The sequence below is a fragment of the Rhopilema esculentum genome, chromosome 8 (genome assembly GCF_057945365.1).
Source record: "Rhopilema esculentum isolate cy_ngs chromosome 8, ASM5794536v1, whole genome shotgun sequence".
NCBI classification, from domain to species: domain Eukaryota; kingdom Metazoa; phylum Cnidaria; class Scyphozoa; order Rhizostomeae; family Rhizostomatidae; genus Rhopilema; species Rhopilema esculentum.
The window spans coordinates 8,213,587-8,229,049 of NC_142822.1; the positions used below are offsets into that span (position 1 = coordinate 8,213,587).

Consider the following 15,463-nt stretch of genomic DNA (forward strand, 5'->3'; position numbering starts at 1 on the left):
TTGAGTGTTTTACTGAACAACCTTACGCTAATGCTGATAACATGTTATTGTGTCTTTTTTGTTATATATTTATTGATAATGTTCATAAAACAGGTCTTTCTATAAAGAGGTATCTCTGTAATTGGCATTACAGACTGGGTATTACCTCAATAAAATAGAAGAAAATGCACGGGAGAAGATTTCGAACGCCCATAACAATTCTGAATAGGTTTGACAGTAGGGATAGAACTAGCCAACTATAAGGATAGAAAACTCGTAGAGGTGGCCATTTGACGTGGGTAGCTGATTCTGTTATTCTGTCGATTAAAGCTGTGAAAATAAGAGATCAGTGTGAAAACAAAAGCTTCAATTTATATATTTGGTTGTTTTAGCTTCAATGTGTGCCTCACAACTTAAAGTATGAATTTCCGAATGAATAAAGAATGAATAAAGTATGAATAAAGAAAGATTAGCTTTGCTTCAGGTTTACCCCTTCTTAAGAAAGAGACTTTTAGACACCAGTGCACCCTAGGATGATGCTAATTCAAACAGCTTCAATCTCCATTTAGAATATTTGAATAAACCTAAGAGTGTAGCTACAAATAAAAGCTGGTACACAAAAAACGTATAACAAATAACTGATAGACAAAATTTACGGTTTGACCACAAAGCTATCCTCACAGTCAGTTGTCGGGTTCTTTCTTGGCCGGTACAAATCACTCGAATCTAGATGTAGACCTTCATTCAACCACGTGGCTTAGAAAAAGCGCGAAAAACAGACGAAGGACAAAAAGACGACGGACAAAAAAGAAAGCTACGAGCAGATAACATCCAAACCTTAAGCACCAGAAGCAATTGCTTCTCTCAACCACCCAACCCCCTCCTTCTCCTTTTTTCCTTTTGGATTCGACAAAAACCTGATTCTGCTGAGGCTATTGGACCATTTGCTAGAAAATTTTTGAAGGTCGCCAGAATTCTAAAAAATACTAAAAACCATGAATTCTAAAAAACATGGTTTCTTGCTTCGGGAATATCAATAATTCTATGCGTACCATGGAGTAGGAGTCTTATTCGTCGACAAATGGAGAAAGAGTTTATACCAACAGACACTTTGATAACTTGATAAATGGTTCCTTCAAATTGATGTCTTGTTATCTGATTAAAAAAGTACAGGTCATTGAGTTAGAGGAAAATACGGGTGCAATACGGTCTAATATATAAAATAAATAAGTGAAAAATCTAACATCATTTATAGTCGTAATACCTTATAATTAACAGCTATATTAGAGCATAAAAAGAATTCATATTACGTTACGTGAATACTTTATTGAAGACTTTACTGAAGGGGATGTGAATGAGGATGGTAAAATGATAGAAGACCAGGTTAGGCACTCTTGAACCATGGTCCAAAGCTAATTGTGAAAATACAGCTGTGTTGATCAAGTAGCTCTTCCCATTTGTTTTGTCTATAGGGAGTTGCATAATAAAGATAATCCTCAATAAACAGACTCCCTAAAACTGCCAATATATTACCTTTCCCTTTCAATTTTGTTACTACAAAAAAGGCTGTAAAAATTGCATCAAATTTATGGAAATCCAGAAATAATCCAGGAATAATCCAGACAATAATCCAGGAAACACAACAATGACGTCAGTTGTATTGAGGCTTCGCTGAATCTGGGTTCTCTAAATCGCCTTGCCTATTCTACCATACAAGTCAAAATAACTTAATCTATTTAAAAAACATTACTGAGTAAACACTCAACTTTGTTCTTGCAAAAACAAAGATCGACGTACTCATGCTGAATCCAGAACAATGGCGATTGCTCGGCTGAAAACTGCGTTAACTGAAAATTTAAAAAATAATCGCGCATAGGCCACATTTCGTGTTCAAATATATTTAATTTTTTCACACAGCGATCGTAAAACCACTAGGCCATCAAGCGATCTCCTGCTTAGGTTCTCTGACAACTACATATATTTTACGAAGTAAATATCAATTACAGCGAGCATTCTAGCAAGTTGCAAGCAAAAATATATCGGTGATTGTGATATCCAAAAGAGTTGACTGCACTATGGCTGTCGATTTAATGTTTAGACATTATGCCCAGAAGGGGGCGGTACCTCATTTTGGGGAGTATGGAGGAGCCGTAGCACCATCAAATGCTGGATCACCTGACTTTGCATAGGATTCTTTTGTGGGATAGTCCCCTTGGGCTGATGTTGGTGGGTATGGCGCTCCGCCTGAGGGATAGGGTGCAGCAGCTCCAGGGTAGGGTGCAGCGGCTCCAGGGTAGGGTGCAGCAGCTCCGGGGTAGGGTGCAGCAGCTCCGGGGTGGGGTGCAGCAGCTCCGGGGTAGGGGGCAGCAGCTCCAGGATATGGTGCAGCAGCTCCAGGATATGGTGCAGCAGCTCCAGGATACGGTGGACCTGCAGCAGGGTAGGGTGCTGGCGCATACTGCTGGCTTGGATAGCCTAAAAGGGAAAAGTATAATGAGTAGATACAATTTATTCTATCAATTTTGTCCTGAGATCAATCTGGTTTATCTGTCTGCTATAAAGACTTGCAATATGTGGAGTTATAGCGTCAGTATGAATTTATGTTTAACGGGTTTATATATAGTGCCCGTTTGAGCATAGCTGCTTGCACTGATGCCTGATGATCGAATAAAGAGTGAAGTCCTTTTGCAACCTAGAGCCGTCCCGTTCTATGAACAAAAGCTAGTTGTGAAACTTGGTAGTAAAAAGTTGTAACTCTCAGTTTCATGCCTTATACGAACGTCAAACAACATGTAACTATTCTATAAACCAGCTATCTTCCCTATCTATTGATACTAACTCTTGACGTAATACCACCAGAGCTCTTAAGTGGTGACGTCACACTTTGGGGGCAATGAATTTCATGACGAACTTTAAAGGGGTGACGAATACCATAACAATCTAATATCATAGCAACAAAAAAGAAAAATTCAGAAAATCAAAAAGTTGTTTGCCTGTTTTGTCAGTCAGGCAGCGAGTGGCTAATCTGCCAAGCACGAAAACGGAAAAGATCTTTTAGCTTAACAATGTGAAATATAACCGAATGACGACAGAGAAGTTTAAGAATGCAGCCCTTGACGTAATACTTCTCACCAGGTCGGGGACATACTAAGCAAAAAGAAATGACACTTACCTTGATATGGAGGCTGATTAACGGCAGCACTGTATGGGGGTGGGACAGCAGGTCCACCAGGGGGAGGCCCAGTACCATAATTTACAGTCGTAGCCTGCGTAATGACCTTGGCAGTTGGTTCTTGCGTTGGAGGGGCGTGGTAAGCAGCATGATTGGCATCTCGTTGCCTCCTGCGACGCCTCCAACAGAAGAAAATGCAGCAGCCAATAATAACGATGATTGCAATGCCTAGGCCTATGTATACTAATTTGCTGTGATTGGCGGCTTTAACGGTGTCTGCAAAGAAAATTTGAGAACAAACTCAGGGTAGGCAGTGATGTTTAAGTGCCAATCGTTAAACAATACAACAATGTGGGCTGTTTATCAGCAGCCATCTTGCAAGGCTGTGTATGGTCATGTATTTTATTACGTCGATCTCTAATTCTGATCAAATAATCAAGAAATAAGTTATATATGGCTTCTGCTATTGCGTATATCAAACAAAGAAAAAGGTCTATCAACCGCAAGCGTATTGGTGTTGTTTGAAAGATCTCAGATTGTCCCAAACAATTTTGAACTTGCTCAAGTCTTTTAATTAGAAACTGGCCTTACGCACTATTGGAACCATAAATTGCACAGAAATAGTTTTTCAAACCAAGTCGTAGTCAACTTGAATACACCTGATCTAAAAAGAGTGATAACTTAGCAAGACCCTTGTCTAGTGAAAGACAGCTACAAAGTTGTGGACGGCAATGATGATCTAGCATGTATCACCTGATCTTATACGCGTATTATAAGTTTTTCTGCAAAAAACCTACTATACTGTTTCCATTAAGTGTCTTATTTTGACTTCAATAGTCTTTGCTTCATTGAAGGGTAGTCAAACCCATATAACCTCCCAAGCTACAAATAGCCTTACAACGGTACAAACGGTAGATCCATAGGTATATTTGAATCTATGTACTTATATGTATGTACCTTAAGCAAGCATTATAGTATAGAATTTATGGACAAATACCAACCATCAGTTTTGTATGCAACATAGCCAGCAATAAAGCCTCGTTTTGATGAAGGTGAATACTTCGCCTCATATTCGAACTCCAGCTCATAATATCTAGTTGTTTGCGAAAACGGGATTTTATTTCCACAGTAGTAACGTTTTTCTTTATAAGATGTCAACACCGACTTGTCACCTATAGAAACAAAATGTTAGGGGTTAAGAAGGCTGGAAATGCTGATCAAGAAATAAAATAATTAAAAAAATGTTATCCTTGAGTCTTGATATGTTCTCTTTGTGCCTTTTCAATTAACTGACGATGTCAAGGAAATTTTCTGTATAAGGCAGCCTTTCCACTGACTTAAAACAAAACAGGTGTTGAAAGTTATCCATTCTTACGTTTTTATGTTTTTACTTGGAAAACAGATAATTTCAAAAACAGGTCTCCGAGTGGATCAGTTTCAAACTGGCTAATTTTTGACTAACCTGGATAACTTTTCGTTCACTTACAACTACAACAACTATCTGCCCCCAATACTTTAGAGGACAATATTCGCCCCCAATACTTTAGAGGACAATGGTCCTTTTATTATAAAACAATAGGCAGTGTGACGTCATGTGTCCCCCCCCCCCCATGTGCAGCCCCGTAATAAGGCAAAATGTGTCACATTTCAGGCTCCATTTGAGCAATGCTATCTCAATGAAGCAATAATATTCGGGCGAGATCCATATCATGCCCCCTCCAAAAACGTTTACAATCCGCTACGCCAATGAAAAGGTCGCCACTATGGACAGGAAGATTCGAGCCGAGCCATTATTTTATCTCTTGAAACATAAGCCATCATATCATCTTGCAATATTAAAATATTTATCTGAAACGATAGACTATCAGTACAATTCTGTTAGTAATTAAAAGGAAGGGTTTATAAAACAATGGAAAACCATTTCTGCGTGTTCTGAATGACTGAAAAGGTAAAAAATTTCAGGGGCTTAATGTGATCTGCCCGTGAAAGAACTTTAGCTTCTTTCGAGATTTTCAATACCACAAGGCAACACTGGCCACTACAATAAAGGGACATGAGAGCATAACAAGTAAAATCCATTAAAAAAGAAGCAAACTAAATGAAATTGTACCTTTAAGTTTCAACTTTTCCCTGCTGTATTTGCAATCATATGAAGAAGTGGAAAGCAAATCAAAGTCCATGAAATTCACTTTTATGACGTAAGCTTGACCTAGTTCAATATCCCATCCACATTTTTTATATAAGCTGGAACTTCGTTTAGGCCATAATGGTGAGTAAATAACACCTGACTTTTTCCGCAACTTCTTGTCACTAGAAAATGAATAAAAAGACAGATTCCAAATCTAATTTCTATTTGAATAGAATGCAGAATATAGTCAAGGTTCATGCAACAGCATTTGACCAATGTAGAAACTAAAAGGGACAATGAAGTGAAAAATGAAAACCAATTGACAAGTAGTTTTCATCGTGCTTATTACGAATATCGACACAAAATTTGTGTTTTTCTTTTCGTTTTTCCGCATTTACCACGCGAAGTGTGAAATTTCTGCATTTCCGTGGCGGAGAGGTCTGGAGATAAGTTTCAGGCACTGACGTAACACATGCCCCAGTCCCAAGCGTCGTAACACAAGTCGTCGACACATGCCCCGATCCCAAGCGTGGAAACGAAAACAACATTGTAGTTCAGTTCGCAATTTTCAAGACAGCTCTTCAGGAATGGCAACAGACTCAAAATCGAGCGATGAGGAAGTGCTTGGAGCATGTGGTGGTGAAGTATTTGCCCTACCAAGAGCGTGCGGGAACAGCGCAAGTAGCGATAAAGATTAGCCTAGGCCCAATGAGCTCCCAGAGGATGAGGATGAATCATCTCCTGCAACATGCTCGTTTTGTTGGTAGAAATTAGGAAGTAAAAAAAAGGGAAGGTTGATCCTTGTTTCTTTTCTTGCAACAAAGGCAAGAAATACTCATACTCAGTTTCCTTTCAAAAATAAAAATGCAACAGAGACTGACTAGGCTACATATTATAATCTATTCATTTCTAAAAGCTAAAATAACAAGGATTATCACATGTCACAATTAATAAACATTTGCTTTGATATAAAAGCGTTAGAACTAGTAGGACCATGTTATAAGTTTGTCAAAATTTGTTAAAACTAGTGGGGTCATGGCCAAGTCAGCCCTAGGCCAAATCACTAGATTAGTTACCAAGAAGGGGGGGAGGGGGGTTGAACAGGGCTTCACATTTTTAAGACTCCTAAGGTGTATTTTTCAAGATTTACGCTCATATCAAAATGTGTAGAATAGTCAAGTTTTTCTTATACAATATCCTGTACCACCTGTTTGATAATACTTTTTTTAAAATAACCAGAAGAAAACGTGTCACCCTCAGGATACAATGTTCTTTTATTGTATTCTGTCACTGCTTGTTGTCTTGATGCACCGTTTTCAAATTTTGAGAATTGAGTTTTTGGTGCACAATTGTTATATTTTTCTGAAATTTTCTGCCACTCAACATATTTCATTTAGAACAACAATGAGATAAAATTTCTAACAACTCTTTCGATGAGGTAATAGCAATATGGACATTATAAGTTTTTTAATAAACTTGGAAAGATAAACCATTTATTAGTTGTCCTTTAAATGCACTCCTCTTCTTCATGTACGTCCTGGTAAGGTTTCATACAGAATATGTTTTGAAATCATGTTCTGTAGCCAAGGCATGAGTACCCCCATTTAAAGTTAGTGCAAGGGGTATTTCTGAAGTAGGGGACTACTTTTGTCTTTGTTACCAAATCAAATTGTGTAGGTCTGCTAAGTTTCATGGCTGTATCACTAACAGAAATAGATTTGCCATAGTGACATCTTCAGAGTACTGGGCACAGGAACCTCAGTTCTAAAAATAGCACAATGGGTATTTCTGAAGTGAAGGACCACTTTTGCCTTTTTCAGCAAATCAAATTGTGTAGGTCTGCCAAGTTTCATGGATGTATAGCTAACAGAAGTGGATTTACCATAGTAACGTCTTCTGAGTGCTGGACACAGGACCCCCATTCTAAAAAAAGCACAAGGGGTATTTTTAGGATGGGGACCACTTCTGTCTTTTTCAGAATGTCAAATTGTGTAGATTTGCCTCGATTCATGGCTTTTTAGCTAACAGAAAGGATTTTACCACAGTAAGGCTTCTGAGTACTGGGCACAAGTACTCCAGTCTAAAAATAGCACAAGGCTTTTTTTCCAAGATAGGCATATCAGATCTGTTATGCATATCAAATTCTGTATTTTCACCAAGTTTCCCGTTTTTATCACAATTTGCATGATTGCTACCTGTCATGAACCTTATCAAACCCACTACATTACATCAAAACATATCTTCTTGTCCACCACTTTACGTCGCAAGGTCACATGAAACAGTTGTTTAACCAGGTTCTTGTCCTGCCATCGATGAGGGCAAATTTCAACTTTAAAAACTTAATAACATTCAAACTACACAACGCATTAAAAAAATTCAAACAATTTTAGAATCAGCACAGAAACCTTTATTATTGGACAAAAAATTGTTTTTCACTTCATTTCCCCTTGGAGCTTCTCCTATTCTTTATTAGTGGGCAATTCTTTGATAACAGAACTTTGTCAGAGCTGGCTTTGCAAGTTTTGAAAATTCTTTTTAGAATTAGCATGATCATGTGGCTTGACAAACACAGCTTTTCTGTTTCCTAAAAACCTCTTTCAGAAGCTAAGTAGTTACAAATACAAACGCAAATATTAGCTTCAAATTTTGGCTTTCTTCAAATTCCTCGGAAACTGGAAATGGATGTAAAATTAAAGTAGAGGAGCACACATCTCTTAGGACATTTGCAAGATGCTTCTGTCATTAGAAAATAAGTTTCCTCAATTGAATTTTGGTAACCGAGGGAACAATTTAAGCATAAGTATGAAACATGTTGCTTACATACCTGGAACAAAATGATGAATAATCAATAGGCTGATTATCAGAAAACGTTGAATAGGAGGCAGCAAACTGTTCACTTGTCTGCTGGGTTGATGTAAACTTGATGCTCATACAATTGTCTCGAGAATAAATATCATGAGGAAGAGAATCCATGTTTCTTGAGCAGAATACTGCCACTTTAGTTTCCTGGCACCTAAAACAATGTTCACATTTAAAGCATTTGGTACTATAAAGTTTTAAAAAAGCATATAAGAGCAGAAACATGTCATACGAAAACTATGAAACTCATTAAAGTATAAATGTCCCAAAAGAAGGAGAAAATTTATTTCCAGTTGTGGATTGAAAGTAATGTTAAGAGGAAGAAAAGTGCATTTGATTGGTGCTTTGTTTTTGACCAATCACAGCCATCACTCTCCTAGATGAGTCCAACAGTGTTTTCTCTCCCCCACCCAAAACATCCCACAACTGATGGACACTACCGGTATCATTTTAGTGCACCATAGGTCATCACTTCATGGCGGAGGTGATGGAAGGAATGATATTTTTAAAAGGAAAATGTTGAAGGTCAGAACGGAAGAAATACAAATTGAAGTAGATTTTTATTCAAAAATACAAAACATGTGACTAAAGAAGATTTTTGATACAAAATCTTATTTTCAAACAATAACAAACAAATTTGAAATATCCACTCTTCTTTTAAACAAGCCCTCAAAATTTGTATACACAAGTGGCTAGATAAAAAGACAATTAATGTTTGGCAGGTGATGTGGTTTGCATGTGAGAGTGCTCTCATTGTGAGATTCATTGGATAATATGGATAATATGGTAAAGGCACCAATAATGTGCCATATTTCATTTATATACATTCCAAATGGAACTCATTTTATATCAGCAAACAGTTGGTAGGGTCAAGAATATTGTAGTGGTCATTTGATAAGCAATAAAAGTGATAAAGGCTTTTCCTTTTGCACATGTGGTTAGACAACTCATTTTGTGTAGGTGAAAGGATAGGTTTACCTAAAACCTGTACCTTGGAATAATGTGGCAAGTAACTTCTTTCCTTACAGACCAGGCCTGATTAATATGATATTGACCTTAAAACAACAAAGAAAGAAGTTACCTGAAGGTTTTTAATTAGGCCACCCACCTAATTTGCCCACGTGATTTATCTTTCTGGAGTTTTGTATTTCACCAGTCGACGTTACACTATATTTTGGCAAATAATAAGTAACATTCAAAGATATCATAATAGATTGAAGTAGCGAATTACGTAGATAAGTAAATCTTCAGGACGGCCCCGCCCTGAAAAAAAATTAACATAAACAAAACTCCATTCGCACATCCACTCCACATTAGACAGCAGTCTTTAAAGCACTGTATACATACCCGATATAAACAGTGACATCAGATTCAGTGCATCGAGGCATGTTCCCATCAACTTTAAATTTTGACCACTCTAAAACAATTCTACGACCACTTGCGACTTTGATCTTATAAAGGCATCTTTTGCTCGGGCTTGAGTTAGGCCCAAAGCTGATCGTCCCTCCATGATCGGATGTATATAGTTCTTGTCCACAATAAGCCGAGGAATTACTCACTGAAGCACTTTCTTCAATAGTAAAGCAGAAACAAACTAATATAGCAAACAACTGAAACGACTTCATCTTGTTTACTGCCCTCGTCTGGCAGTTCTTTCTTTACGGCCACTTCTGCAGGCCGACTAGTTGCTGTGCTGCTTGAAATTTACTCGGACCCAGTCTGTCTGTAGGGTGTAAAACGCGTGAATGACGTCATCATGACGTCAATAGGAACCAAACGGTTTTGAGTCAGCAAGCCCATGCTTCGGGGTACCAGTTTCACAACCACTGTCTTTCCTAAATTTGCCTAATTATTACTATAACCCCCGTCAAAATTCCTTACAACACCAGACCATCGATGAATGACTTTGCAAACTTAAACGACCCAATAGAACTGCATTGAATATATTTCAATGTTGCAAGTCAATATTGTTCCAAGGGGTGAAGGGGGGGGGGGGGGAAGCTAATGAAAATTTGCAAATTTCAAGCGTACTATAAAAAGACTTCTGGCAGGCTGAAGGAAATCGATTATGTCACGTTTTTGTGGAAAGAATTTTGTGAAGTCGAAATACGATACGAGGGGATGATGGACGCTTAACGCTCGTAATAAATTCACTCATGGAATATGTTAGTTCAATGTAAATTTCGCCGCATCGAGGATTCTTTACGCGTGTAAATAAAATGGAACACTCGCTGTATTTTTAGCCTTTATCTTTTAATATATTTACTTTAATCAAACAAGAACCAGGAACCTTTCTGGAGTTCCGCCTCTATCGAGGGACGAAACGTTAACACAGCGCAGGATCATTCACTTGACCCCCACTCAGGCATTGAATAGAACAAAAAGAAAAGGCCCCCAGCTGAATAGATCTTTGTGCATTTTTAGAACAAAATTTGTAAACCTCAGGGATCAGTTCCTCCTTTGCTTCCTAATTTTCTAAGCGATATTTCCTTTTCAGTAACTGGTTAATAAATTGCAAATTGAAAATTTATAGGAGTAAAATGACTTTCATCATATAAAGTCTCTTTGTTCTGGTTAAACATAGAAAAGATGACGATAGAAATCAGAATTTGAAGATTATTTTCCTTTACATCTTGGAGATGTGCAAAACAAGATACTTGGACATGTTATGTGCAAAAAGCCATTTTCTTTCTTTCCCATCGAATTACTTTTGATTTTACAGTTAGTTTGGGATTTCAAGGTTTTTTCTTTCTGTTTACTTATTCAGCTGTTAAGTGCTGGTCAATAGGCCATCGCAGCTCAGCTTCCTAACCATATTATTTTTGGGCATTATCGATGATAACTCAGCCATGTATTTCATGCTTGAATTTTTATTATGGTAAGTTTTCGAATCTAAGATTGGCGATGGGCAGAAATAAAGGTAGCATCCTTCCTACTGGCTTAAATGTGAAGCTCAAATTCACATTGTCCATAATTTCAAATCCAAGTTTCCTAGCGTGTTTGTCAAGTAGCAAATTGGTGCTAGCATGTGCTTCTTAGTAGAACCACCAGAAATCTTAAAAGCTCTCTTTACTTTGTTTTCCTTTCTGTCAAACATATACTTATGGAATAACGATTCAGTAAAGTGAGTATAAGTTCCAGAAAATAGATGTCAAGATGTACTTGATCGTGACTTTATAAGACGAAGAAGAAGATGCTGCCTCCTTCAGGGCAGATGCCTCAGGATTTAACAGATACACGACAAAATGAAAGCATTGGTGCTTTTGATCGGTGAGTCGACATTATATTACTAGCTTTATGCTAAACGTGAGGGTAAGCGATATTAAAAGACAACCATCTTGTATTTCAAGACTGCCATCTTGTATCTGGACAGTTCATCCTAGCTAATAAAGTGAGTCAGCCTGGAGACGTCAAAATAATTCGATAGATATTTTTCTGATAAAGCAATGTATATCGATATGCCATATTAATTAATTTAGTTTCATTATATAGTTGCAACTTCAAAATGTTCTGTCCTACACACCAAATGCGAGTACAGCTCTGTCTATACACTTTGTCTATACACTATACACTATACACTATACACTATACACTATACACTATACACTATACACTATACATCGAACACTATATGATAGGACTGTTAACAGCTATTTTCAATAGCTCTATTAAAGAGTTAATCCATTTTCTGAATCATTTTCTGAATTGCCTTTTTGCAACATAAGAACCAGTAGAAACCATTCTGGGACATGGATTATTTCAGAAGGAAAAAGAGGGCAAGGAAGGACTGGGTAAGATAGTCAGTCATCAGAAAAACAGACTTTAGCAATGCATTCTGGGAAAACATTTTTAACAATATTCTATTGCCATGATTTACTGAACAATTGTAGGCTACCTTTCGCTGGCGTACGCCTTCGATTGTCCTGATTGGCTTAGAGCTGGCAAGAAGCCACCGACAAGCTGTGTACAGCCAACAGATCCCCAAAACAGAGCGCCATCCAAGCTGGAATCATGGTTCACAGAAGCGATGTTCAACGACCTATTCCCTAAGGCAAACTTAGGGCATGGTCCTTCCAACTGCAGGCCATATAACTACAAGGCATTCGTTATTGCCGCGCGTTATTTCCCAAAGTTCGGAACAGAATACGTGTCTAAAGACCCAGAAGGCAATTCGCTCCGGACAACATACACACAGCAGGAAACTTTCAAAAGAGATCTCGCGGCATTCTTCGCTCATGCCATTCAAGAGACGGGTGAAAACAACGGACATTTGTACCAAGTTCTACCAAAAGAAAAGGCTCATGATTGTTTCTACAGGGGAGGATTTTACAACTGGTTTGAGGGCGGTCCTTTCTCTCCGTTTGTAAAAAACCAAGGTCTCGATCCTAAAGACGGCGAGTTTTGTGTTCCAGCGGCACGTTACTGCGATGAAGGGTCAAACACAAATTGGTTCTACCCTTGCGCCAAGGGTACATCTGGAGGCTACCACAGAGGTAATGTCTTAGAATATTTAAGCTTTCCCTTAGCATTTCGTACATAAAACCAGTTTCAAACAGGTTCAATAAGGAAAAACTTTCCGGGCCTTAAAAACATCCAAAACAAGGCGTGATCTGGTGACAATAGCTGAAAGCCCTTCTTACTGTCTCAGAATTTACAAGCAGGAAAAGAGGACATTGAGATAGACGCAAGAAAAGAGGACATCTAAAGCTGATTATTATCACACAGCCCAATTGCCTATTATCACATAAGGGGGTTAAATTCAGAGTTGCACCTTAGAACTACACTTTCCTAAAAACAACACATGTACAGCTCTGACTATCCAGGCCCGTCGCTAGCTATTGCGCTGTTGGCAGAAACGCCTCGTTTTTGAAATGGAATTATTTTTCAAAGTGTGTCACGCCCTCCCCCATAGCGACGAGCGTGACCATATCGAACACTATATGAAAGACAGGGAAACAATAATCTTCATTTATTTATTCAGGCTGCTACTTTGGAAGAGGTGCCATCCAGATTTCATACAATTACAACTACGGCTTGTTTAACAGATGGCTAATAGATGAAGGAATTATGCACAATGGAGAGCCAGTCGACATTCTGGAGAATCCAAACCTTGTGATGACCAAAATGGACCCTCCTCTCAGCATCCTTGCCTCAATGTGGTTCTATATGACGCCACAGAGTCCAAAGCCTTCAATGCACGACATTGTCATAGGTGAGATCATATTTCGTTTTCAATTTCCATGTGAACTTGGGTAAAGGAGCCTGGTTAAGCAGCGTAATATCCGCTGAAGGGCTTTTCTCCTTCCTATCCTTCTCCAGGACTTTCTACGCTATTTCAAAAGCGGCCTGCTTGCTTTATAAACTTTCTATATAGAATTCTCGATTGTGTGCGTGATGAGAAAAATATATATCAAAGTTGTTCAGTTTTAGAGCTCATAGTCTAAGAAGAGGCCATTGAATAACTCTCAAAATGAAAAAAATTAAGTCCAATACAAAAGAGCAACTGAAATATAATTAAGTATAATAGAGCAACTCAAAGAACCGCATTTTTCTAACGAATTGATGATATTAAGGGTTCATGGATATGAATCAAGACCAAGTTACAGTGATTTGATGGACAAAGAGATTGCGTTAATGTTTCTATCTCAAAGTTAATTTGCAACATACTCAAATTTTGCATAGTTTTCGGACTCTCGTAATGCTTTTTCAGGTTATATGGTCCAAATTCAGAAGACTTTAAAAATAGATTTAGATGTTCTCATCACTTAAGAACACTATCATTGTAGAAATTCAATCTAATCGACACTTTAGTTATCCATTCTTATGATCGACTGTATAGCAGAAAGCGCCAGCCAGCCTACTTAATGTGGTGCAGCTGCTTACCCCTGGGCTAGCAAGATCAGCTAAATATTTTCATCTTGCTGTTATGTAGCTCTAAATATGTCGGTTTTGTTTAGCTTTTAACGTCATTACTGGCCCAAAATTCCCAAATACTGGAGGCATATAGATAAGAGAACCCTGTTAACACTACCTCAAAAAAGGTGCGAAATAAAGGAAGATTCTTCAGCGAACCAAGAGACCTCTTAATGACAAAGCCATCAAAAGCAAATTGCACACCACAAATATATAGTGCTTATATCTCCCGATCTGCTTCACCTTCTACTGCATCGCTTACACATACGACCCGTTAGAACATAACGTAGATTTTCGTGTATCGACACATAGAGCATATGGGTATCAGGCAAAATAATGTTTTCTAGAGTATCATGAAGTGTTAATCTTGGTAGTGTAGCTCTTTAAACTACTCAATATATGTTACAGGTAACTGGGTATCTCCTGACCCCGAATTCGGCGGCGGTGTTTTCGGCCCGACTTCTTTGGTTATAAACAACGAGTGTGGTGGAGAGGACATTAGAGAGCCAGGTGGTGCTGGAGAAAGCAGGAGGATCAAGGCATTTAAATGGTTCTGTAAATACTTTGGTGTGAGACACATAATTGGATCTGAGAAGACACTATCTTGCAAGGTCTTCAATGGCGGCATTCGCAAGTTCACGTTCCCTGACGGTCGAAAAGTAGGCAATTCTTGGGACGCCGATTGGAGAACGTCATGGGACCCAAGCAAGCCTTGTCGCTGTGCAATGCAAACATACCAAGGTTACATACCTGCGTTTGATCCAGCAGTGATGCCTCATTTAAGCGACATGAATGAGAGACACAAGAAGTGGTGCGAAGAGCTGTACCAAGCTGGCTGGAGAAAACAGGGTTGCGCTAATTACAAAGGAAATTAACAAAAACTTATGTTTTATTCTCAGCAATACATGTTGCTGACTAGTAGTGACTTGTTTGATTAGATCAAAAATGCCTCCATATTAAAGCTACAAATGGGTCTTTATGTGTGATGACTCTCCTTTCTAGCTTTCTGGCAGAATCATCCAGATCCCAGAAACTATGGCAGTCACACAGTCAACGACTGTAACAAAGGCCAGTTGGTCTTTGGCCGGGCAAAGAAAATCACTTGACGGGGCTTTTTGACGCCAAACAAAGAGATTTTGTTAAATAGAATTGATAATGGAGTATAACAACACACTAGACATAAAAAGCACTTCATTACAATGCTGAACCGAAAAAAACTACAACTGAGTCCCTACAAAATTAATGTATTGAATCTGTTCAAAGTTTTACCGACGAGGACCGAAAATGCCAATCAGCATCAATCTTCTTTAAAAAATCGTTGACCAATGAAAACTAGCAACATTCGCTTCGAAACAATTTCGGCGGGTTCAAAATTTAAAAATGGCTTTGATAATAGCAAACATTTTGAAACA

The 15,463-nt window shown here is 38.3% G+C and overlaps 2 protein-coding genes across 2 annotated transcripts; one reads left to right on the forward strand and one right to left on the reverse strand.

Moving 5' to 3' along the window:
* Positions 1–100: 100 nt before the first annotated feature.
* Positions 101–9,853, reverse strand: LOC135694517 (uncharacterized). The gene is made up of 6 exons (XM_065213294.2): positions 9,486–9,853; positions 8,104–8,292; positions 5,262–5,461; positions 4,153–4,323; positions 3,152–3,427; positions 101–2,454 (listed from the first exon to the last, which is right to left on the reverse strand). The coding sequence occupies exons 1-6, from the start codon at positions 9,761–9,763 to the stop codon at positions 2,105–2,107; spliced, it is 1,464 nt and encodes a 487-aa protein (XP_065069366.2). The 5' UTR covers positions 9,764–9,853; the 3' UTR covers positions 101–2,104.
* Positions 9,854–11,262: 1,409 nt separating this feature from the next.
* On the forward strand, positions 11,263–15,020 carry LOC135694545 (uncharacterized). The gene is made up of 4 exons (XM_065213341.2): positions 11,263–11,408; positions 12,029–12,631; positions 13,120–13,350; positions 14,460–15,020. The coding sequence occupies exons 1-4, from the start codon at positions 11,384–11,386 to the stop codon at positions 14,924–14,926; spliced, it is 1,326 nt and encodes a 441-aa protein (XP_065069413.2). The 5' UTR covers positions 11,263–11,383; the 3' UTR covers positions 14,927–15,020.
* The last annotated feature ends 443 nt before the right edge of the window (positions 15,021–15,463 follow it).

Coding starts and splice junctions, on each gene's coding strand:
- LOC135694545 (XM_065213341.2), top strand. CDS start 11,384: ATGAAAGCATTGGTGCTTTTGATCG. Junction 11,409..12,028: donor AGCATTGGTGCTTTTGATCG/GTGAGTCGACAT, acceptor GAACAATTGTAG/GCTACCTTTCGCTGGCGTAC. Junction 13,351..14,459: donor AATGCACGACATTGTCATAG/GTGAGATCATAT, acceptor TATATGTTACAG/GTAACTGGGTATCTCCTGAC.
- LOC135694517 (XM_065213294.2), bottom strand. CDS start 9,763: ATGAAGTCGTTTCAGTTGTTTGCTATATTAGTTTGTTTCTGCTTTACT. Junction 8,293..9,485: donor GATGTCACTGTTTATATCGG/GTATGTATACAG, acceptor ACATTGTTTTAG/GTGCCAGGAAACTAAAGTGG. Junction 4,324..5,261: donor GGAAAAGTTGAAACTTAAAG/GTACAATTTCAT, acceptor TTGTTTCTATAG/GTGACAAGTCGGTGTTGACA.